The sequence below is a fragment of the Myotis yumanensis genome, unplaced genomic scaffold (genome assembly GCF_028538775.1).
Source record: "Myotis yumanensis isolate MYYU_CA2020_CCGP unplaced genomic scaffold, mMyoYum1.0.hap1 SCAF_4, whole genome shotgun sequence".
NCBI classification, from domain to species: Eukaryota; Metazoa; Chordata; class Mammalia; order Chiroptera; family Vespertilionidae; genus Myotis; species Myotis yumanensis.
In genome coordinates, this window is record NW_027223755.1 from 76,680,960 (window position 1) to 76,705,282 (window position 24,323).

Sequence of the window (24,323 nt, forward strand, 5' to 3'; positions counted from 1 at the left end):
GTGGAGAACAGGGAACCCTAGTACACTGTTGGTGGGAATGCAGACTAGTACAACTAGGGGAAAACTGTGGAGTTTCCTCAAAAAATTAAAAATGGAATTGCTGTTTGACCCAGTGATCCCACTTCTAGGAATATATCCTAAGAAGCCTGAAACACCCATCCGAAAGATTATTCTTTAAAATTATTCTCTAACTATACAAGCTTTAAAAATATGCTTTGACTACTGTGTAATACTTATTACATTTTTATAATTTTACAGTATATCATAATTGAAGAAAAATGATGGAAGAGAGTGGAATAGAGACAACACCACCTGGAACTCCTCCACCAAATTCTGCAGCAGGACTGGCTGCTGCTGCTGCTGCTGCTACTGCTGCTTCTGCTGCGATGTGTTCCACCCCTGTTCCTTTAGGTACATGGAGTTGTCTAGCATATAGTGTTTTTTTGTTTGTTTTTTATTTTTTGGGTTTTTTTTTTGGTATAGCAAAGATGGAGTTTTATTCAAGAATAAGTACAGACTCCCACGTTGGGGAGAGGGCAAGAATTCCACAGAATGGACTCCCACATAGGGAGGGGGAAAAGGGTCCCCGCATACAGTGTGTTTTAAGGATAATGACGAGACTTCTCTTTTCTGTGTCAATTTAAAAAATGCATATATTAAAACTTATTTTAATAAGTTTTTTTTGGAGTTGGAAGTCATATTTGTTGTATATTTTAAAATATACATTTTTTAAATCATGGGATGTGGTCTGTTATATTTAAACATTTTGCAAGAAGAAAGTCATGAAAACTAAGTGAAAGTGTTTCCAATTTTGTCTTTTTTTTCCTCTTCCCCTTTTCCTAGCTGCAACCAGTTCTTTTTCTTCTCCAAATGTATCTTCTGTGCAGTCCCTGCCACCACACGCATCCTCTACCCCTCAGCCATCCCTTCCTCCTGTGAGGCCTTCAGCATCATTGCCTTTTGTGCCTCCTTCACCAGTTCCTTCTGCTCCGCCACTTGTTACTGCTATACCACCTCCTGTGTCTCCACCAACTGCGGCTGCCTTTAGTAATCCTCCTTTATCCCCCTTCCCAACTTCAACTTCTGCCCCAAGTACTCTTCCATCTGCGCCCCCTCTGGGTCCTCCTACATCAGGATTTTCTGTCGGATCAGCGTATGACATTACAAGGGGACATGCAGGAAGAGCTCCCCAGACACCCCTGATGCCGTCATTTTCTGCACCTCCAGTAACAGGTAATTCTCTCTTACTCACACTTTGAAATAAGTGGTTATAGCTAATGTTTTGTTTTTCAAATAATGTTTTGTTTTTCAAATAATAATATATCATTTGCATACCATATAATTCTCACATTTAAAGTGTGTAATTCATTAGTTAATGTATTTACAGAATTATGCAACTGTGACCACAATTTTAGAACCTGTTAATCACTCCAAAAAGAAACTGCGTAACTATTCGAAGTCACTCCCTACTTCCTTCCAAATCCTCAGTGCCCTAGGCAACCACTAATCTACTTTCTGTCTCTGAATTTGCCTATTTTGGACATTTTATGTAAATGGAATCTTCTTATATGCAGCCTTTTGTAACTGGCTTTTTCACTTGGCATATTTTCAAGGTTCATCCATGTAGCATATGTCAATACTTCATTCCTTTTTATGGCTGGGTAATATGCCATTGAATGGATATGCCATATTTTGTTTATTTAATTCATTGGTGGTTGTTTCTACTTTTTTGGCTATTATGAATACCTCTTCTATGAACATTTGTGTACAGGTTTTTGTGTGGACATATTTTCATTTATCTTGGATATGTACGTAGGCATGGAATTGCTGACATTAAAAATCACCAGACTGTTTTCCAAAGCAACTCTCTTACCAGCCATGTATAAGGGTTCCAGTTTCTCTGCATTAATGTTTTAAACTCATTTCTTGGACTTTCAGAGTTTCCTCTTCTCATGTTTTTGCTATTTAAATTATTAAAATAAAGCTGATGTAACTTAGTATATGATTTTTATGTGTTGTAAAACTTAGTAGTACATGATTAGTATATGGACTGTCAGACAAAATTCCAAAATTTTGCCCTAATATTTTGTGCACTTATTGAGAAACATCAAGGTGAAATTTGAGAATTTTTTAAAACTTTACTTAAAAAATTATCAGGACTGAATAGTCCAGGGAGTAGTTTTAGTTAGCCTGGTAAAAATTTAAAACCAAATAAAAGCTTCTGTGGGCTGTAAATTGGTGGTATTGGGTCATTTCCTTTTCTAGGTCAGCTATACCTTCTATTGGCCTCTCTGGAATGGTTGTTAGAAACCAATATTAAAACTTCATCCTTGTCACCTCTGACACGTGAACTCATTTTTTTGATTTTTCTTTTTTAAAAATGGCATTTAAATATATAAAATAAATATCGAAAATATAAATCTTTGTTTTACTATGGTTGCAAATATCAAAAAATTTCTATATGTGACACGGCACCAGAGTTAAGTTAGGGTTTTTCAAAATGCTGACACGCCGAGCTCAAAAGGTTCGCCATCACTGGTATAGAGAGTATGTGTACTAATTGTTATGTGCTTTTATGTGATGGGCTTGGGTGCTTACACCAGTGATTATTATGCACTAAACAGATTAGAACTATAATTGACCACATCCAAGTGCTAAATAGAGTAAATGTGAAGTACTTTTTTTTTTCTTGTTAATCCTCACCTGAGGATATTTTTTCCATTTCTTTTCATAGAGAGTGGAAGGGAGGGAGGGGGAGAGAGTGAGAGAGAGAAACATGGATGTGAGAGAGACACATCAGCTGGTTGCCCTCCCATATGCCCCTAACCGAGAGTGGTGAGTGAACCTGAAACCCAGGTATGTGCCTTTGACCAGGAATCCAACCTGTGATCCGTCTGTGCACAGGCTGGCACTCTAACCACTGAGCACACTGTCCAGAGCGTGAAGTACTTTTTTTTTTTTTTTTTAATATATTTTATTGATTTTTTACAGAGAGGAAGGGAGAGGGATAGAGAGTTAGAAACATCGATGAGAGAGAAACATCGACCAGCTGCCTCCCGCACACCCCCTACTGGGGATGTGCCCGCAACCAAGGTACATGCCCTTGACCGGAATCAAACCTGGGACCTTTCAGTCTGCAGGCCGACGCTCTATTCACTGAGCCAAACCGGTTAGGGCTGAAGTACTTTTTGCTTATTTTATTTGTACATTTCCCGGACAATTGGTGTAAGCATATGAAAAAAAAGAAATTTATTTTTTGGAATTTTGTTTCATTTGTATTTTATAAAATAGTTTTAGGTGATTCTTTGAGTTCCTAACTCAATCTTGAAATGCCTGGGTATACAGATACATTATTTAAGCTGTTTTAAATTGCTCATCTCATATATTGTATCTTCTTTTTATAGGAAATGGTTTATGGAATAAATTACATATATTAAACATTTTTGCCATTAACTAGGTATTTTGCCAGCCCCCATTACTCAGCAAGCCAGTTTGACACCTCTGGCCCCGGGAACTGAAACCACGTCAGCCATTACTTTTCCAGAGGAACAAGAAGATCCTAGAATTGTTAGAGATCAGGATGAAGCATCTGCGAGTGGACTCTGGGGTTTTATCAAGGTGAGCTTATTTACTTTAAAAACCGTGCTTAACTTTTATGAAACTAATAGGCATTCATTAGAGAGAATTTTGAAAATACAAAATGGTGTAAGGGAAAAAATGATTTTTATTCTCTTTACCAGTTTTCTATAGTTTCAGTCTTTTGTTTGTGCATATCTATGTGGATGTTCATCTCTTTTTAAATAAAAATCAAATTGGGGTAGTGCATGTGGAGATGTCTTTTGTTTGTCTTTACCTAATGTATAGCTGGAATATCTTCCTAGCCATAGCATATCTTCAGAAATTTTTTCTTTCTGGCTGCTTTGCCCTACCTGCCATTGCATTTATTTCCCATATTTCATCTTGCTAATGTGATTTGGCATTTTCTAATTGTAATTCTCATCAATAAAACTATGATGAGTGCTCTTATATGCAGATCTTTGTGTTCATCTGTTTCATCAGGATTAATTCCCAATGTATGTGCAAATGAACACTTTAAAAATTACTGATACAGGGGTAAGAGATCAACCAAAGAACTTGTATGCATGCATATAAGCATAACCAATGGACACAAGACACTGGGGGGTAGGGGAGGCCGGGGGAAGGTCAAGGAGGGGAAAAAAAGAGACATATGTACCACTCTTTGTAATATTTTAAGCAATAAAACAAAATTTTAAAAAAATTACTGATACATATTGCTGTCCAAGAAGGTTATTCCAAAATAGACTGTTAAAGCATTTTTCACTGCTAGCAGTGATTAATTATCTTGAAGTACAATATTTTCTAATTTGAAAGGCAAAAAAATACCTTGTTTTAATTTGCATTTCTTTGTACTGAATTTGAACTTTTTTTCAGATTTATTTGCAATTTAGTTTTCTTTTGTGAAATCTATGTTCTTTGCTCGGTTTTGAATTGGGATGACTTTCTTAATGAATTCATAAGATCTGATATTGTAGTAAGAATATGCTTTTTGTCACAAAAGTTTCTAAATTTTCAGGAGTCATTTCTATCAGTCTTCTTTCTTTTCAATTTTTTTTCATGATAAAAATGACTTTTTCCACTATTAATATATGATAAATGTTTTTCTTTGGTTTCTTAATTATTTTTTTTATACTTCCCAACTTAGTGTAGCTATACCTACTTTATTATATGAGGTAGAAGTCAATTTTAATTTTCTTTCAACCACTTAATCGACTATTCCAACATAATATCTCAGAGATTTGATATGTCACCTCAGTTACTGAATTGTTGGTTAGTATCAGCTTCTGGGCTCTGCATTCTTTTCCACTGCTCTGCCTGTCCTTGCAATAGTTCTACACTATTTTAGTTTTTGTAACTATTAATATTCATTGAAAGCCTACTCTGTGCTGAGGTGGGGACGGCGGAGTGTTCGTTGATGAGTAAGCGAGGTCAGTTTCAGGTCTCTGCATCCATAAAGATACATCAGTATTTGGTTGTATAAGTTTGCTGATTTCTCTGTTCTTTAAAAATTTTCTTTATTATTTTTTCCATTTATTTTTCTTGGTGAAATTTGGAATCGCTCCATGAGTACCCCCCACAATCCCCCACAAATATTCTGATGGTGGCTTGGCTGCAGTTTAGTTGTATATTAAACATTTTTAGGTATTAGTATGTGGTTGACTGACTTACCACATTTTTCATGTTTCATGAAGATGGCGTTTTTCTAAGCTGTTTTTTTTTCATATCTCTCTCTGCTTTTTAAAGGCTTTCTTTATATAAGGACTATCACTTTTCTTGTGAAAAGCATGTCATTATGTAAGTTATCATTTGAATACCCAGTCTAGCTCTCCAAGTTTTATGAATAACTTCTGATGTTCAGCATAAGGTTGGTTGACAGTCTTAAATGTCAGTGTTAACGAACTCATTGTTTTTTTCTGAATCACCTCAGCTTAATGGTAGGTTGGGAGAGGTGGAATCATGGTTGTTAGCCAGATGCCATCTTGAGTCATTGCTCTCAAGAATCTTTTACCATGGGAGAAGTGTAGCACAGGAGAGAGGTACTCAGACCTGGCTCCTTATTTCTAATACTAGTGGCCCAGTGCACAAAAATTTGTGCACTCGGGGGGGGGGGGGCATCCCTCAGCCCATCCTGCCCCCTCTAACAGTCTGGGGGCCCTCACAGGATGTCCTACTGATGTCCCTGTGGGGAGTGGACCTAAGCCGCAGTCTGGCCTCCCTCTGTGGAAGGCAACTGACCCATCAGGTATATAGATACTTTCTGAAGGCAGCACAGACTCCTTCCTTATTTCTTTCCTCTGTGGTTGGAGAATAGGGGACTAAAAGGTGGAGACAGAACTGTGGCAGGGCCTGGGGCTCTTGTAGGCAGCAGAAAGAAGGAGAGGGCTGGGGAAAGTCTAGACATGGTTTTCTTCAATTGTCCTCCCTTCCTCCAGGCCCTTCACTCTGTTCTTTCCTTGTCATGGTGGACGCTTGGGACTCGGACTGACAGGAGCCGAGCAATGGTGGAGTTCAGCCCTCTCACTTCTCAGCTGAACATATAAACGCCTCACATTCCAAGTGGAGCAGTTTTCAAGTGGCTAAAGTGCTGGCAATTCATGCCTCCTGGCCTTTCCCCTCTGGGGCTTCCACCATGGGTCAGTTGCAGACTTCACTGAGACACCGAAGCAACTCTGCCCTGGTACTTCTGCACCGGCCCCTGCACTCTTTCTTGAGGTCTCTGGGTCCACAGTCTGAGCCCGTTGCCCTGGACAGGTGGGGCAGGGGGGCTAGCTTGAAGAGCTGGAGGAAGATGGCAGAGTAAGAGTTGGTATGAACCAGCGCCTGCTTAGCCAGACTTCCTAAGCTCCCCACTGGGCCCAGGCCGGGCCCCTTCCCCACACCAGGAGGATCCCAGTTGAGGTCTCCTCCCTGCACCCAGCGCTCTCCTCCCTGTTCTACCACTGTGGGAAGGGAGCAGCTCACCTGCTCTGGACCCTGCCAACTTGGCAGGCTGAGGCACAGGAGGTGCAGCCTAGGGTGCTGGTGGCTGCGAGCCTTTTCCCCCACCCTGAAGCATGGGGCGGGGTTGCAGCAGCTCACAGCCATCCCTGGGCACCATGCATGGAGAAACTGCTCTCCACTGGGCCACCATCCACCGTCCTGAAGGCAGCCCACATTGTGCCAGCCCCTCGTGCTGGTCAATCAGGGAGGGATGCGGGATGCAAAATTCCGCCTCTTTCTCTCTCTCTCTCTCTCTCTCTCTCTCTCTCTCTCTCAGAGTGGGCCCCGGGTCTCCGGTGGGCGGGTGAGGGCTCCGGCGAGGCAATCTGCACGGCTTGCATTCGCCCCAGCCCGCCCCCTGATCGCATTGGGACATGTCTCCTGCTGCATTCCCAAACCCCTGGGTGCCCCTGCCCAGCACTGCTCTCGGGCCTGGGTGGGGGTGAGGGATATGGAGCACCATCCTGAAGGCAGCCCTTACTGGCTTGGAATCACAGTGGTCAATCAGGGAGGGATGCGGGATGCAGATGGCCTCGCCTGAGCCCTCGCCTGCCCACCGGAGACACGTCCCAATGCGATCCAGGGGCGGGCGGGGGCTGGGGCAATGCAATCTGTGCAGATGCCTCCCGGGATCCCTCCCTTGCCCACCGGAAACATCCCAATGCGATCTGGGGGCGGGCGGGGGCTGGGGCAAGGCAAGCGGTGCCCATTGCCTCGCCGGAACCCTTGTCCGCCCACCGGTGGGCAATCGAGGGCTCCGTCGAGGCATCTGCACCGATTGCCTTGCCCCAGCCCTCGCCAGCCCCCCCGGATCGCATTGGGACATGTCTCCAGTGGGCAAGCGAGGGCTGCGGCTAGGCGATCCGCACCGCTTGCCTTCGCCCCAGCCCACGCACATTGGCACGTGTCTCCAGTGGGCAGGCGAGGGCTCCGGCAAGGCAATGGGCACTGCTTGCATTTGCCCCAGCCCCCGCCTGCCCCCGGATCGCATTGGGATGGGTCTCTGGTGGGCAGGCTTGGGCTCGGGCGAGGCGATCCGCATTGCTTGCCTTGCCCCAGCCCACCCTCATTGGGACGTGTCTCTGGTGGGCGGTCAAGGGCTCTGGTGAGGCAATGGGCACCGCTTGCCTTGCCCCAGTCCCCACCTGCCCCCAGATCGCATTGGGAGGTGTCTCCGGTGGGCAGGTGAGGGCTCCGGCGTGGCGATCCGCACTGCTTGCCTTCGCCCCAGCCCACGCGCATTGGCACGTGTCTCCGGTGGGTGGGCAAGGGCTCTGGCGAGGCAATGGGCACTGCTTGCCTTGCCTCAGTCCCCACCCACCCCCAGATCGCATTGGGACGTGTCTCTGGTGGGCGGGCAAGGGCTCTGGCGAGGCAATGGGCACCGCTTGCCTTGCCCCAGCCCCCGCCCGCCCCCAGATTGCATTGGGATGTGTTTCCGGTGGGCAGGCGAGGGTTCGGGCGAGGCATCTGCACAGGTTGCATTGCCCCAGCCCCCACCCGCCCCCCAGATCGCATTGGGACATGTCTGCAGTGGGCAGGCAGGGCTCCGGTGAGGCGATCAGCACCGCTTGCCTTCGCCCCAGGCCCCGCCAGCCCCGTGTTGTGTCTTTTCTCTGGTAGGCGGGCCAAGCGATCGGCACCCGCTTGCCTTGGCCCCAGCCCCCACCAGACCCAGATCGCACACGGAGGTGGGCCCTGTGTCTCCGGTGGGCGGGGGAGGGCTTCAGTGCAGTGATCAGCACTGCTTGCCTTGGCCCCAGCCCCCGGCAGACCCCATGGCAAACGGGGGCCTGGATGGTGGCTTATGCTGTCCTACCCTGCCTTCAGTATGCAAATTAGCCGCCATCTTTGTTGGCAGTTAACCGCCAACTTGGCTGGCAGTTAATTTGCATATCGCCCTGATTAGCCAATGGGAAGGGTAGCGGTTGTACGCTAATTACCATGTTTCTCTTTTATTAGATTAGATGTGGTTTTAAGAATCAGATGGGTGCAAGGCCTATCGAGGGATCACTTTGTAAGTTATATAAAGATCTGTTCACTATGTTGTAGACCTGAAACTAATATAATATTGAGTTTCAATTCTAATTGGGAAAAAACACACAGTCCAGAGACCTGTCTTAAAAGTGAGAATTTGGGTATGAACAAAACAAGAAACAGGAACTAGGACAAAGAAGAAACTCTGGTAAGACATAGCAGAATATTTTATATTAAGGTAACAGGTAGCTGCTTTGGGGAATAGATAAGAGGAATGTTTTCACTAGTTTTATTTTTTTATTAGGGAGCAAAGTATGAGTCTATGGAGACATCTGATTACAATCTTTATTTTGGAACTTGATGGACAAGTTTTGCCTAGTCTTTTAGATAAATAAATGAAATAACATATACATAGAAATTAAGTAAATATATATGCATGCACACATATGTAGATAGAATATACATACATCCCAGACCAGTGCTACTAAAAGTGTGGTCTGCAGTTTGTTGTGGGTCTGTGATAGATAAGAAGAGAAATTGAGAGTAAGCATTTTGAAATGTAATAGCAATTTAACATTGTTATAACCTTGTTTTTCTTATATTTTATAAAAGTACAGGTCTGTGATGCATTGGGAACCTAAAAAAATAATTTATTTCATTATCGGGTGATCATTGTTTTCATTGCTTAGAATGGGTATTTATATGTTAATTTGTTTTATGCAGGGTGTAGCTGGGAATCCTATGGTGAAATCTGTGCTTGATAAAACAAAACATTCTGTAGAAAGCATGATTACAACGCTGGACCCTGGCATGGCTCCATATATCAGTATGTACCTAAGATAGACTAGCATCTGCCATGTATTTTAAAAGTATGTGCTAATGTTAGCCATTAATTAGAAATCCACAGGTCTTACATTTGGTAGAAATCCTCTGAATAGTCTTATATTGATTGTCAAATCTTAGTCTTGGTATTTTTAATTCATCTTTTTCTTAATCACCATTAAATGCATTTTGAAAACTCCTCAGAATAAACTTTGGAGGAGTAAAAACAGTATGAATTACTAGTATGCATACTTACTGAATTTAAGTGTAAATGTGGCTAGTCACTTGCTTTATATGACTTTTACTTTATTCACTGTTGATATTTGAAGTGATGCTTTGTTTATATTTGGTTTTGACATTTCTGCAGTTATCTATTTCAAATAAGTATATTTATGTTTAACTCAGTAATAATATTTTTAGAGGAAGTTAATCTATTAATAATACTGTAGATTACTGGGTTTGTTGTGAAAGCTGTTTTATCCATTTTTGAATCTTCATTACCAAGAATCCTCCAGACAGTTGACATAGACATGCAGTCTGCCCTTTAATTTTTAATGTACATATCCAGTATGTGAAAAAATATAATCGTTTAGCAATATCAGTGACCAATTGTTAGTAATTCTGTTTAAGGTAATTTACAAGCCAAAGCTGTGTACCAGGTATCTGAATATAGGTTTTTAATGGCAATAAAAAGTCAATAGTTTTAATGAGTCTTGACTAAGTTGGTAGTTTACTATGTAGTAAATGTCAAAGGAGAAGATCTAACAATGATAAGTACCATTTGTTAAATGCTTGCTCTGCCAGGCACTGATTGTACCAAGAGCTCTGCAATGTAGGTATTATTTTCCTCAAGCTTTAGATGAGGAACCTGGGTTCAGAGAGATTTAAGTTATCCTAGGTCATACAGCTTGGTGGAACTAGATTAAACCCATATTCAGTTTTTGACAACTAACCACTTTGCTTCCCTTGAATCAGGAATTAAATCAGCTTAATTATTTTTGGAGTTTATACCTGCTAAAGGACTTAGAAATCAGGCCCTATCATGCATATTGATTTTACGTATTCATAATAATCAAGTTTGACAATGAACATACCGTGATAATCTCCACAAGCTCCTATTTTGAATGAGAGAAAGTATTTTTGGAGCTCTTGCTCTTTTAATGGGTACTGTATTAGACTGTGAAAGCCATTATTTTATGTATTCTTAGAGCAAGCCCTGTGAGGTGATAGGTACTTTTCTATAAAACAAGTTCAGTGACTTCCACAAAATAATGAAGCTAGAAAATGATAGTTAGGACTATAATCCAAGACCATTTCTCAAGCCAGTAGTCTGCATGACATCAAGAAAAAGTAAAAAAAAACAAAAACCCAAGGGTGGAGGAAGAGATACAAAGTGAAGTTTATATTATTAGATAACGTAACATATAATCTTAATCAGCTTTAAAAAGTAATACTGAGTGTGGAAAAGCAGACACTGTCTTGACAGCAAAAGCAAGACTATTCTTATCTAATAAAACAAAGTAAAACGATATTTTTACTCAGATATTCTAGAAATCATTTGATTTAAAAATTTTAAATGCATCATAAAGGCACAAGAGCTATTAGAAATGCTCTAATATATTTTAACACAGTTTAACTTTCTACAGTCTTTTAATTAGTTCTTCCTTTGCTATGAAAGGCCACGCTAAGTGAAAGCTTAGTGGAGTAGTACTCAGAGTCAAGAGAAGTCTCATATGGAAGAAAAAAACAAGAAAAAAGTATGTTTCCTCTTCTCTCCTATGTGAGCTTTTGCTTTTAGGTCTTAGTAATGTCTGATAAAAAAAGGGGGGGGGGGGATCCATAGTAAAAAACTCAGATACTTAGAAAATATTTTCAACTGTTCCAGAAGATATTTATTAGGAAAACCATAGCATCGTTTCTGGGCAAAATATTTTACAATACAGATGGCTTTCTTGAGAAATCTCTCTTACCAGAGATAGCCTAATGCCAAGTAGCAAAGTATGCTGTGCTTAGAACCAGGCCTTTGAATTCAGTGTATCACGAAATGTTAGATCAAGATCTTAAAAGTAATTAGGCACATTTGATTAAATTACTCTAAATAGTACATAGGTTTTTAAAATAATTGCAATTTTAAAATTCATATTGCTTTTAGCCTTTTTAAATTTCAGGTTTTATAAAAGTTGGCATTTCATTTTTTTAAATATATACTTGCATTATTTGTATTAGGTCAGTAATAGATGTATAATTTATAAACATTTATTTGTGGTATATGTTTTTTTTCAGTGATGGGGATGTATAATAAAACTTCATCTCCCATATTTTAAACTATTTTCTAGATAAAAAGCATATTTCATGGTAGTCCTTGTTTAGTGCAGAATTTCTGTGCAAGTCTTTGACAGGTTACATCAGTAATAGTCATTTTCTGTAAATAGTGTCCCAAATATGTGACTTGTATTTCACAAGTCAGATATTTAATTCCTATGATTGCTGAAGGATTGGCAACTGTGGCATCCATGTGGTGTTAGAATTTTGTGTATAATAGATATGTCTCTAGTAATTAACAGTAGAAAAACCATTTTGATTTACAGCCTTTAAAATGCAATAAATGTGTCTATCTAAAATTTAATCAGAAAATGAAACTTGGCTAAATTAGTAGAGCAGTATAATAGAAAATCTGTTTTCATAGTGGCCCTAACATCATTTCTCAAATAGATATCTATGGAACAGGAGCTATTATTAGATGCTTAAAAAGTGTTCCATGAACAGATTAAGCATGGAAGTACTGGGTTATAGTCATGATTTTTAATTGTTGGATTTCTCAGAATCTTTATGCTAATGTACCTTATAAATTTCCAAGAAATAAATATGGTGTGCAGCATCTCCCTAGCTGTTTGACTATATCACGCTGTCATCAGGGAGAGCTAATGTGTTCTGGGACAGTAGTTCATAGAATACAGAACAGTGTGGTGCCGTATTTGTGGCAGATATGATAATCAGAACCATTAGAAGGTATGTGCCATCTTCTGCTTGCAAATAGATTCCCTTAGATAATGCATTAGTTCTCATTTTTAAAACTAAGGAAAATTTGTTAGTTCTGGGCTAAGCTCTTGTTGAAATAAAATGCCTATCTTGCATTGTTCTGTGAGCTTAGTAATAATTATGCAGATGAAATGTCAACTTATGGTAGTAATTATGAGAATTTGATTATTTTAATTTGGAATTGAAATTTTCTGCTGTTTGTAGAATCTGGAGGTGAACTGGATATTGTAGTGACCTCAAATAAAGAAGTAAAAGTTGCTGCTGTCCGAGATGCCTTCCAGGAGGTCTTTGGCTTAGCTGTGGTTATGGGGGAAGCTGTTCAGTCCAATATTGCCCCACAACCAGTGGGCTATGCAGCTGGATTAAAAGTAAGTAATAGAAGGAAGACCTTCTGGGTATAGAAACTGGCAGTAATCTCTTCATAATTCTGGTAATAATCCTGTGGTCTGTATGGAGCTAAGCGGTTTTTACATAATGACATGATCAGCTTGGTTTTAATTGGACAACTCTGCAGTGTTATGAAGATATAGTGGACTTTTAAAGAAACCTAAGGTGGGTTTTTAATTGGGGGAGTGAGTAAACATGCAGAGAGCACAAAAAGAAAATGAGTCCTAAAAGAGATATTAACCCAGTTTTAACATTCAAAATCAATTACTAAAGAGATAATAACCCTCAAATCCCATAAGCTTTTTATTACTATCACTATTAATAATACTTTACACTTAAGAGTATGTATTTCTTCAGGGTTAGGAGCCTCTAATTACAGCATTTTTGCCAACCAATTAATAAATAACTTTGTTTTATGTTTGCTATGTTTAAATATACCTTAATGTATATATTTTATTCATTAACATTAAACTCTTATAGTTAACAGCACTAAATTCATGACTCTTAGTATAAGTCGTTAGAGTACAGGGTAAGCTCTAGGGTCTTTGGGTATCTTACTTTAGTACTGAGATAATTCAATGTGGCCTCTATATCACCTAATTTTTGATCCCCTATACTTTTAGAAAATAAAGGTAAAATTCCATTCTCAGGATATCGGTAGGGAATGATATTAAAATTTCTATAATTGTGACTCCAAAAGATGCTACATTTAATTAATGTGGTCAGAGGATAAGAGAGGTGAATATAACCCCCTCTTCATTTTCTCTTCTGGATTCCGTAAACAAACAAAAAAAGAATTAGACTTGTCTACCTAGCTCATTTCTATATCTCTAATAGGTGCTAATTAATTTCAGTAAAATATTTTATGACCCTTATGAAATATAAAGACCAGTGCTGTAGGATACTAACAAATGAACAGTTTCTGTTCCCTGGAAGCATAAAACCTAGGAATATTTTGTTATAGTACATAGCTGAGATATCACCTTCAAAGAGTTAGGGGTGAGTCTCTAAACATACCCCTAATCCATTAATAGTTTTTACTGAATTAACATTTATTTCAACTTTATAATTAAAATTCAGCCATAATTACCTCTTGGGAGGAGTGAATTAGGTAAATTTATAATATCCAGTATAAAGAACTAAGTTTATCTTATTTATTACATTTTTTTTCCAAAAATTATTTAGATTCTGAACATTAGCGATACAGGCCTTCAGAAGCTCTTTTGTTCATTTTTTCATGCAGTTAAGTTCTTACTACAGGCCTATTAGGTTAGACACTGTGCTATATACTAGAGATGTAAGAGTTAAGAGTAAGCAAAAATACACAGTCTTGATTTATTTGTAAATATCTTCTTTCATCCTTCATCTCTATAAGTTAATATCTTTACTCATTCTCATCTAGTTTTCACTTTCTGTTCTCTATTTCAGTTATCTCTGAAATAAATTCAGTTGTCTCTAGAAGTATCTTAGCTTTCTCAGTTTTCACTTGAATAGGAATTGATCCCTTAATCTCATTCACTATTAAGCTCTGCTGTCTAAAATAAAAATAGATAACTTTTCATCTTGCTTTTTGAACATATTACTCATGATCACTGTTTATGAAGTGATTCAGATAAAAATAGTAAACAGCAACCTTGTTTTCATTAGTCCAGTTTTTAGTTTTCTGTAAAAAGATTATTTAATTCATGATCTTGATTTATCTGCATAGTGTTTGTAGCCCCTCAATTTTGTTTCATTAATGGTGATAATATTCCTGAATAAAACTTAAAACTGTCACCTTAAAGTTATATTTAAAGAGAATCAGAAGAATAGAACATTTACTATTGATATGATTGCCTACTTAGAAAATTTGAGAGAATCAACTAAAAATCTGGGATAAAAAATTTTTATTCAGTAGGAGGGCTCCTTGCCAGGTTAACATTAAAAAACACAGTTTTCTTAAATTAGTAATAACCATTTAGAACATAGAATATATAATTCATTTTACAGTAGCAACCAAAACAATAACTCAAATTGGAATAATTTGTAAGGCATACTCCAAACTGAGTACTGAGAGGAACACGATTGTACTTTTTCACCTTTTGTCTTCTGCATTGTGTGAATGAGTAGATGTATGTTTGTATAAATGTATGCATGTATTGCTTGTATAATCATAAATTAGTATATTTAGTAATGAATAATTTGAAATGGTTTCTAACCTACCCTGTTATTCAGGGTGCCCAGGAACGGATAGATACCTTGCGTCGAACTGGAGTGATCCATGAGAAACAGATTGCTGTGTCAGTAGAAAACTTTATTGCAGAATTGCTTCCTGACAAGTAAGAGGCTTGTTTTTTTTTTTTTTTCTTGTAATGAGAACTCTTAAGATCTTTCTTAGTAGCTTTCAAATATACAATACCGTATTATTCATTGTAGTCACCACGTTGTACATTATATTCCCATGACTTATTTTATAACTTGAAGTTTCTACCTTTTGATCCCCTTCACCCAGTCTCTGGCAATCACCAATCTGCTCGTTGTATGTCGTGTTCTGTGTTTTAAATTTGCTTTTAGATTCCATATATGTCAAATCATACAATATTTGTCTTTCTCTTAGTTCTCTTAGCATAGTGCTCTCAATGTCCATGTGCCTTGTCATAAATGGCAAGATGTCCATTTTTATGGGTGAATTATATTTCAGTGTCTGTGTACACATTTTCTTTATCCATTCATCCTTCAGTGGACACTTACATTGCTTCCATACCTGGGCTCTTTTAAATAATGTCGCAGTGAACATAGGGGTACATATATCTTTTAGTGTTTTATAAATACTCTGAAATAGATTGCTGGATCATATGATATTATTTTTCATTTTTTGGGACACCTCCATACTGTTTTCCATAGTGGCTGTACCAATTTACATTCCTACCAACAGTTTGTAAGTGTTCCACCTTTTTGATAATAGCCATTTCAACAGGTATGAGGTGATATTACATATGGTTTGGGTTTGCATTTTCTGGATGATTAGTGATGATAGGGCATCTCGTGGTTTTGATTCTGGTTAATTAAAATGCTGGTGGTGGTACAGTTGACTTCACTTAAGTCAACTTACAAGTATCTTTTAAATGGAAAAAGTTTTCATTGTGAAGGATTTATCAGGAATGAGGAAAGGATTTGTTATTCCCTCTGAGCTTATTTTTTAATTTACTAATAAGTTTTCCAGTTGGCTATATAGAAAAAATTTTCCATATTTTTTCAAGTGACATATTAAAAATATTATGCATGACAAACTATTTGAACTTGATCAGTAGAGATTGCTGTTTTTCTTTCTCCCTGGGGCAGGGAGTGAGGTGAAGTTGAAAGATTATTAGGAAGAAGAGGGGGAGGAGAACTGAAAGTTTCCTCAGCCAACAGCACTAATAGTGAAAGAATTGGAAGAGGTTTGGTGGGTATGATAGGTATTGTAGTTTTAGATTTATTGAGTTGAAAGGGATATCTGGGTGGACATGTTTAGGAGCATGATAGTATTTTAGAGAACAAAGACGACCTTGGAGTTCTTCTAACGTGTATTCACTAGCACCACAGTGAATACACAAGAACTTTCCATGATAAGTAATTTTCAATTATTTTTTTATTATTATTCCTCCTCTTGGAATTAAGCCAACGGGAATATTATATATTGTTTTTATGGGTTGTTTTCTTGAAAATTGATAATATTTTATCAAAATGATATTACTTATACCTTTTATTTAGCACATAACTTGAAACTCATATTCTGTTGCAGATGGTTTGATATTGGCTGTTTGATAGTTGAAGATCCTGTGCATGCCATTCATCTAGAAACATTTACACAAGCTACACCAGTGCCTTTGGAATTCGTACAACAGGTTAGTTTTTTCCATTTTCATTAAGCTCCAGTGAAGCTTTCAATATTGTTTCAAAATAAAAATGTGGGCAGATTTTTTGTTGGAAATAGCCTCCTAGCTTTTTTTCCTTCTATGTTTTAGTACCTCCTTACTTTTGTTTTCCAACTGTCTTTAAAAAGGTAATATAGTTAATCACTATTTTCCTCACCCTAAGATGAAAAGAGATTTACCTCTTCTGGTTTTATGTTCACCTTTCCTTTATTTTCCCTAATAACTTTGTCTTGATCTTCCTCTTTGGTGGTAAGTAGGAACTTTAGTGTAAGGCATATGTCTTTACCTATTCACATTGTTTCTATACTGAGGCATAAATGTGTAATGATTTTGATTTTCTATATTTTTGTTATTTTTTTCTTGAACAAAATGGAATATGTGCTTATTTACATTGGAATCTTTGTACTCTTAAATGGCATTTTTGTTGACTTTTTTTTTATCACATTTGTACTCATGCACATTGTCATCTCAAAACTGTATTGGATTCTCTCCCAAGAAAATACATGTATGTACTCACATATAAATTGGGCAGATGTGTGCATAGAATCCCTGGAAGCAACTTGTGGCTCTCTTAATAGGTTTCCAGCTTAGATGGGGACTAAGAATTGATGCTTGGAATTTTGAAGTTATTGAATCTTTTATTTAAACCGTAATTTATTTTCAGAAGTACAAGAAAGCATTTTTGTAGATGTTAACATTAAACTCTAATATGAAGGTGATTACAAGATTGTAAGCAAATATTATGCATATTGTTAGACCAATAAATTAGAAAAATTGGACAGAATGGTCGATTTAGTAATTAGGTTGAACCATATGGAATTGCTGTCTAAAAAAGTCAAATATTGGCAGTTTCATATGATTCAACCTTAATCACCTCAATGAAGCTTTCCAAAGTCATCTCATTAACCTAAAACATCTTTATAGCTCTTAACACTTAGGAAATTACAAGAGTTTTGGGAGCTCTGCCAAAAATTGGGATGAAGACTATGTATTTCTTATTAGAGTCTACCACTGTGGTTTTGAAACACAGATCCCTTATAGTCAAACAGTCAAAAGATACAGGCACATTAAGCTCCCATTCAGTTATTAATAACTTCTAGTCTTTCATATATGAAAATGTCTCCCAGGGTGGGGCCACTCAGGTTTGCAGATTTCTATTTGATCTGTTCAGGTTCCCAAAGCAAAGGCGATGTCAGCAATATAGGGCTTCACCCTTTCAGGCACCTGGTACAAGCGTGCCTCATAGATAGTGCAGGTTAGGTTTCAGACCACCACAATGTTTTCTGATGCATATAAAAGTAATGTTTACACAATACTGTAGTCTAATAAGTGCAATAATATCAGTATGTCTATAAAAAACAGTGCACATACCTTAATTTAAAAGTGCTCACCATTATCTGAGCCTGTTGGAAAAATGGTGCTGATAGACTTGCTTGATGCAGGATTGCCACAGACCTTAAATTTGTAAAAAACAAACAATATCTGTAAAGTAGGAAGTGAAGTGAAATAAAACAAGGCATGCATGTATAATGAAGCTAAGAGACAGCATCATCTCTTGCATTGAGCCTTTTGAGTTGTTAATGTAATATTCGATTTCCCTCATTACATAAACCATTTATTCATTCTCTTACCCATAGCAACTATTTTTCCTTCTCTCCATTTATATCCAAACTTTTCTACCTTTGGAAAGGACATTAGGTTTGGCCACTGTGCTGGTCCATAGAGCAGGCAGCAATCCGAGTCTAGCAAGTGTATTTTCCTCAGCCCATATGGGCATCCTTTTAACAGGCTAGGTTCCCATTGCCCTCCTGCCTGACCATAGGGCCAGGCCACTGCCTGTAAATCAGTAAAAACTGAGACATAGGGGATTTTACCACTGTTCAATTTTTCCATCACTATTAGGAAAACAGCATGCACTTCAGCCCACCCTGCTGATTTGTTTTCACTTTAAGTCAGAGTGGTGGCCTTCCACATGGGATGTTGTCCATTCACCTTGGAACTGCCATTTGTAAACCAAGGAGTCTTTCACCTGAGAGCTGTTCAGAGGGCACTGTCCATGCAGCAGTTGGTTCCAGCAGCTCCTCAGGTGTCTCCAGAATTGGTCCCAAAAGCAAAGAGACTCCCTGCTTGCATCTCCTCCTCGCATTCCCTCGGCAGCATGATCCTGTGTAAACCACTTCCATAACATTGTATGGAAATAGAACTATGAAAGCTCATTGTTCCGGTCACTGCCATCCCATTAGGGCATTTCTTCAGCAGCATCAGTGTATGTCCTTCAGTCATAAGTGTAGCTTCAATTAAGAATGTCTAATAACAAGGTAGCAAATGCCCGCAATTGGAAATTCTCTGATCCCAAGTCCCAGTAGTCATTGCTGGGAGGCACTCACAGGTTTTTGCCGTAAGCCCCATGGGTTATGGCAAAGAGATTTTTGCCCCTCCCATCACTCCAGCTTCTACCCTATACTGTGTGGGCTGAGGCAGTTGTTCTGATTCCCATATAGCATGTATAATTAACTGCTTGAAGAGCAGATGTACATGCCTCTGTTTTACAATACTAGGTAGACAAAACATTCCCCAGTGAAATACAGTGTCCATCCCCAAAGTAGTCAGGTAAAGGAAACAACGATTTCATGTAAAGCCCATTCAAATATACCAATTCTACTACAAACTTGCATGGTAATTCCGTCTACTCTTATGCTTCTAACTGTAGTCTCTGTTAGGACTTTATCAACAGGGTTTGGTTTTATAATACTAGGTAAGGAAAGTGTTCTCTAGCAGACATAATATCTGTTCCCATAAAGCATCCAGGTAGAGGGACACAACTTATTTACATATACCTGCTTAAACATTGAGCTTTCATAATTCTATCAACCTTTGCATTTATATTATTTCAATCTAATTATAGCACTCATCAGGGGAGTCTTGGAAACCTCTTCACCCCATGACCATTTTATTCACTATTGTGACAAAAGGCTCTGTAATGATAAATATTAGAAACTTTGTCATTATAAGGGTGCCTCAGGAATCAGCAAAAAAAGTAGCCTGCAGCCAAATCTGGCATGCCTGCATGTTTTTGTAAAATTTTATTGGAACACACTCCTGCCCATTTATTTACATGTTGTTTATGGCTGCTTTTGTACTTCAGTAGAACTGACTAGTTACAGTAGAAACCATCCTGCCCACAAAGCTTAGACTGCTTACTCTCTGGCCCTTTTCAGAAAAAGTTTGCTGACCCCTGTGCCAAATGTCTGACCATTGCAGAAGGATCATTTTTATTTTATTTTTAGGAAAACATATTGGAAAAAAACAGATATAATGCTCAAAGAACAAAGCATCAAAACTGTATAAACTGATATCAAAACTTAGGACATATTGCCAAGTAAAAATAAGCTGCATCTAGTATGATCCATATGTTTACATATGCACACATGTATACTTTAACATTATATATATTAATAGAAAACAAAACGCAACAAGCTGTTATGTGGTTAACTCTGAAAGAGTGTCATTTGCTTTTTGCTTTGCCTTTTTTCTATTGTCATTGTTTATTTTTTTGTCATGAGCTTCAAAACTAAGATACCAAAGCATGTGCCTTCCTTCTATTCCTGCTATTCAGCTCTCCCTGTTCCTTTTTTATCTGTCCTAAGAGTTTAATTCTGTGCTTCCTCACTGTTGGAGTTTGAATGATATAATGATGCTATCCTGGACTGCATATTATTTTATAGGTATTAACTTATTCACATGAAAATAAAGTTTCTGGGAGTACTCTACAAATTAATCGAACTATCCTTTTCTGAATGGATTAAAGCCTAATGTGCATGCAATTTCCTTCTTTCTGGTAGGAATGTCATAACTGTAAAGAGATAACAATATTTCTATTTTAGTACTAATTTTATTTAGTACTAATTTTATTATGAACCTGAAGTGACACCGAATGTAGACGTAGAGCTTAGGCCAGCCGTGGGCAAACTACGGCCCGTGGGCCGGATCCGGCCCATTTGAAATGAATAAAACTAAAAAAAAAAAGACTGTACCCTTTTATGTAATGATGTTTACTTTGAATTTATATTAGTTCACAAAAACACTCCATCCATGCTTTTGTTCCGGCCCTCCGGTCCAGTTTAAGAACCCATTGTGGCCCTCGAGTCAAAAAGTTTGCCCACACCTGGCTTAGGCTCTCTGACACTGAGCTGTTAGATATAGTCATTAGACTTAAGACCTTGATTATATTTTAAACAAATTAGCTGTGTGCAATATCGTGTTGATTCTTCCATAGCTTTGGAACTTCATACAGTTGGCAGCATTAGCTGTTTCTCAGGGTCTGTCATCACTATTAAGAGCAACCTGAGAGACTTTGAAATGTCACAACTATTTCCAGTGATTTTAAAAATGTATTATAAATAATGTAAATTTCATTTTTCTATAGGCTCAAAGTCTAACTCCCCAGGACTACAACCTGAGGTGGTCAGGCCTTTTGGTGACAGTGGGCGAAGTCCTGGAAAAGAGTTTAGCAAATGTCAGCCGGACTGATTGGCACCTGGCTTTCACTGGCATGTCACGTCGACAGATGATCTACAGTGCAGCCAAAGCAATAGCGGGCATGTATAAACAGCGCCTGCCCCCCAGGACCGTGTGAGAGACCTACCTAGATCCTGAGACATCCCCACCTTGAGCTTGGTGGTGAAGAAGACATTTACTTTCTGAAATTGGATAACGTCAGCGATCCAGCAGTTTTGGTAATTTTCCTGTAGGCTGCAGTTTTTCTTTCCCTTTAAAAAGCCATGGTGTCATGTCAGCAAATGAAAGGAAACAGATCCTTTCTATGATCATTTAATTACCTGTACTATAGTTCTCAAATATATAAGTATTTTTATAGGACAATTTGATACCAGATTTAGAGTACAAATTCATGTGTTAAGAAATGTAACTTGATATGTACTTGATTTTGTTTTTCATAACATAGTTAATGACATACTCGTTGAATATTCTTTAAAAGCATTGTTTCTTTTAATTCAAGATTAATCTCTGTCATTCTTTGAAGGTTTTTTTGTGTGTGCACATGATCTCAGGTCTGATACTGAGTGTCTGCTCAACAGTTTACCCTAAAACACCTACCTGTAGAGAGGTGGTGCACATTTTGTTTGCATAGTTTTAACATGGGCCAAAACAACAGAATGGATCATTTTCTCTTTGGTTATCATGTACACACATAGTGTGAATAATTCTATATTTTTCTTTTTAAATAACTTCTGGCATCTTACAGATTTATACTCTGATCATTAGGGTAATGCATTTTACTTTTTGATTGTTATGTGACAACTAAATGGCAAATGATTCGAGTATTTTTTAAATCAGAAGCATTTGAGTTATTTTCTTAATACTGCTGTTCAGTATTTCCTAGTAAATTCTGACAACAGCCATTATTTCTGATTCCATTCATATTTTTCCATTGTAATGGAGAAATTTTGGGAGGGAATTACTTTGTTGTTAATGGGATTGTATGCTTCTTATTTAATTAAGGTTACTTCTAAGTTTGCCTTAAACACTACTTTTCCAACTTGCTGCATTCTGCCTTTACTTTTAATGGAACTTTTCAAAGAAACTTTTATATGCAATCTGGTTTATTTAGTCCATTATCTTGGTACTTAGTGAAATTTTTTCTCCCAAATAGATTTACCATTTTTGTGTTTTATATAAATCAAAATTAAATAGTTTGTCTTACACTTTTAAACTCTATATATGCAAGTTTAAATAACACTTGAGATAGTTTCTTATATAAATGTAATTTATTTACTCTTCTATGCAGTTTTTAGAGATAAAAGAATTAGCACAATCTTATAAAGGGTGTTAAAGCTCTTCTTATACTGCACTGTCATTACACGTAAGGTTTGCTTTATATTTTTGCAGTTTTTTACCTGGGGCTAAATGAATAAGTATTCAGTGAAATTCAAGCTGTCATTCAAAGTAATGAGAGAAAAGAGATGAAACCAGTTGTGGCATAATAGGGACAGAATACTTATTTCCTCTTTGTTTTCTCCATCTTTCATGAATAAGAGAAGCCTTTCTCTACCATTTCTATTTGTCCTTTATTTTCAAAAGCTCCCTTTTCTAATAGTATTTTATCATGGCATGGCCTGATGACTAATTATGATTATGGATGAAGGAAAGTATTCCTAATTAAAATACTTTTGCTACTTCCCTCCTATTACTGGGAAATTTTACAGATCCTAAAAGTAACTCATTATCTCTCTCACACCACAGCAGCGTTAGCAAGGCAGTCTGCTAGTGTTGGTGTTTTGGTGCTCACCATCGATTTAAGACCATGGTCCTTTTACCCATCATCCAACTTCCCTCTGTTCTTTTCTTTTTCTGCTCATCTCCTTACAACTCCCACACTAGCATTTCTTAGAGTTGGACTGGGAGCTGTTGGCTTTTTTCCTCCCTCAAGCTGCTTAGGAAAGAAAACTTGTCTTCCACACAGTCCTTTACTGCTATTGTTTTGGTCGAGTTTGTGATTTATTTATTTTTCCTGAAGTGCTCCAGTAACTACTTACTGAATTTTATAAGCTTATACATATCTTCGTTTTAATTAGTGTGAAAGAGAACAGGTAAAAATGCAAGAAGAGTAATTTAACATCAACCTCAGTTGTCAGAGGTACTCAGATTATTCAATTCAAGATCTTCCTGTTACTAAGTTTGTCCATCAACCCCGGACCTAGAACTGTGCCACAGACTTATGGAGTTGGAAAGCTTTAGGCAATACTAGTGGTTTTCTCTTCTGAACTCTTATTATTACTTCCCCACTCTTTGTTCCTCTTTCTCTCAAGGAGTAATGAAGTAAGAAATTGAGATGAATGAATATATACAAAATGGTAGTAGATAAGAGTACATACAGATGAACAAGTAGATAAGAGTACAGATGAACATGTATTATGTACATCTATTAAAAATTATGCAAATTAGTGACATACTCAGGGTCAACTAAATTACTTTAATATGTTGTTGGATTTATTTTATTCCTTGGCTAGAAAAAATTCTTAACAGGAATTTATGTTCTGTGAAGCCAAACTTTCTAAGTTCTAGAACAGTGGTTCTCAACCTTCCTAATGCCGCAACCCTTTAATACAGTTCCTCATGTTGTGACCCCCAACCATAAAATTATTTTCATTGCTACTTCATAACTAATTTTGCTACTGTTATGAATCGTAATGTAAATATCTGATATGCTGTATGTGTTTTCCGATGGTCGCAACCCACAGGTTGAGAACCGCTGTTCTAGAAGATGTTGAGTTATGCGTAAATTATTAAGAAACTTAGATTTTTACTCCCAGAATATGGTTTTTAAGGTACTATGCAGGATGATGTATTGGGTAATATCAATTTTGTAAGTATGTAAATATGACAAATAAATAATACCTCTACTTATTTCCCAGAAGTGTACAGTGATTTTTAAAAATGTTTATGCATATTAATATTAACTGGCAACTAGCTACCAAGAATTCCTATAGAAGAGCAACTTCAAGCACCATCTTTCAACATTCAGATATATCAGAGTTGCTAACTTTACATTCATAGAACTCAGAATATTTAGGGGAGAAGATGCACTGGAGATAGAGTTAATAGGCCTGTGTTCATGAAGAGACC

At 37.9% G+C, this 24,323-nt stretch overlaps 1 protein-coding gene across 2 annotated transcripts in view; it reads left to right on the forward strand.

Moving 5' to 3' along the window:
* PRRC1 (proline rich coiled-coil 1) overlaps positions 1-24,323 on the forward strand; it is a 54,942-nt gene that overhangs the window by 5,479 nt on the left and 25,140 nt on the right. The window contains exons 2-9 of one of the 2 annotated variants that reach the window (XR_011471220.1): positions 259-411; positions 844-1,233; positions 3,458-3,618; positions 9,259-9,361; positions 12,601-12,764; positions 14,998-15,101; positions 16,547-16,649; positions 21,106-21,415. Coding sequence is in view for 1 of the 2 variants with exons in the window: in XM_070412572.1 (XP_070268673.1) it covers positions 279-411; positions 844-1,233; positions 3,458-3,618; positions 9,259-9,361; positions 12,601-12,764; positions 14,998-15,101; positions 16,547-16,649; positions 21,106-21,315 (1,368 nt within the window). In the remaining variant the exon portion in view is untranslated. Of the gene's footprint in view, positions 1-258; positions 412-843; positions 1,234-3,457; positions 3,619-9,258; positions 9,362-12,600; positions 12,765-14,997; positions 15,102-16,546; positions 16,650-21,105; positions 24,105-24,323 lie in introns of those variants that run through there. The other variant, XM_070412572.1, reaches the window with a different exon arrangement.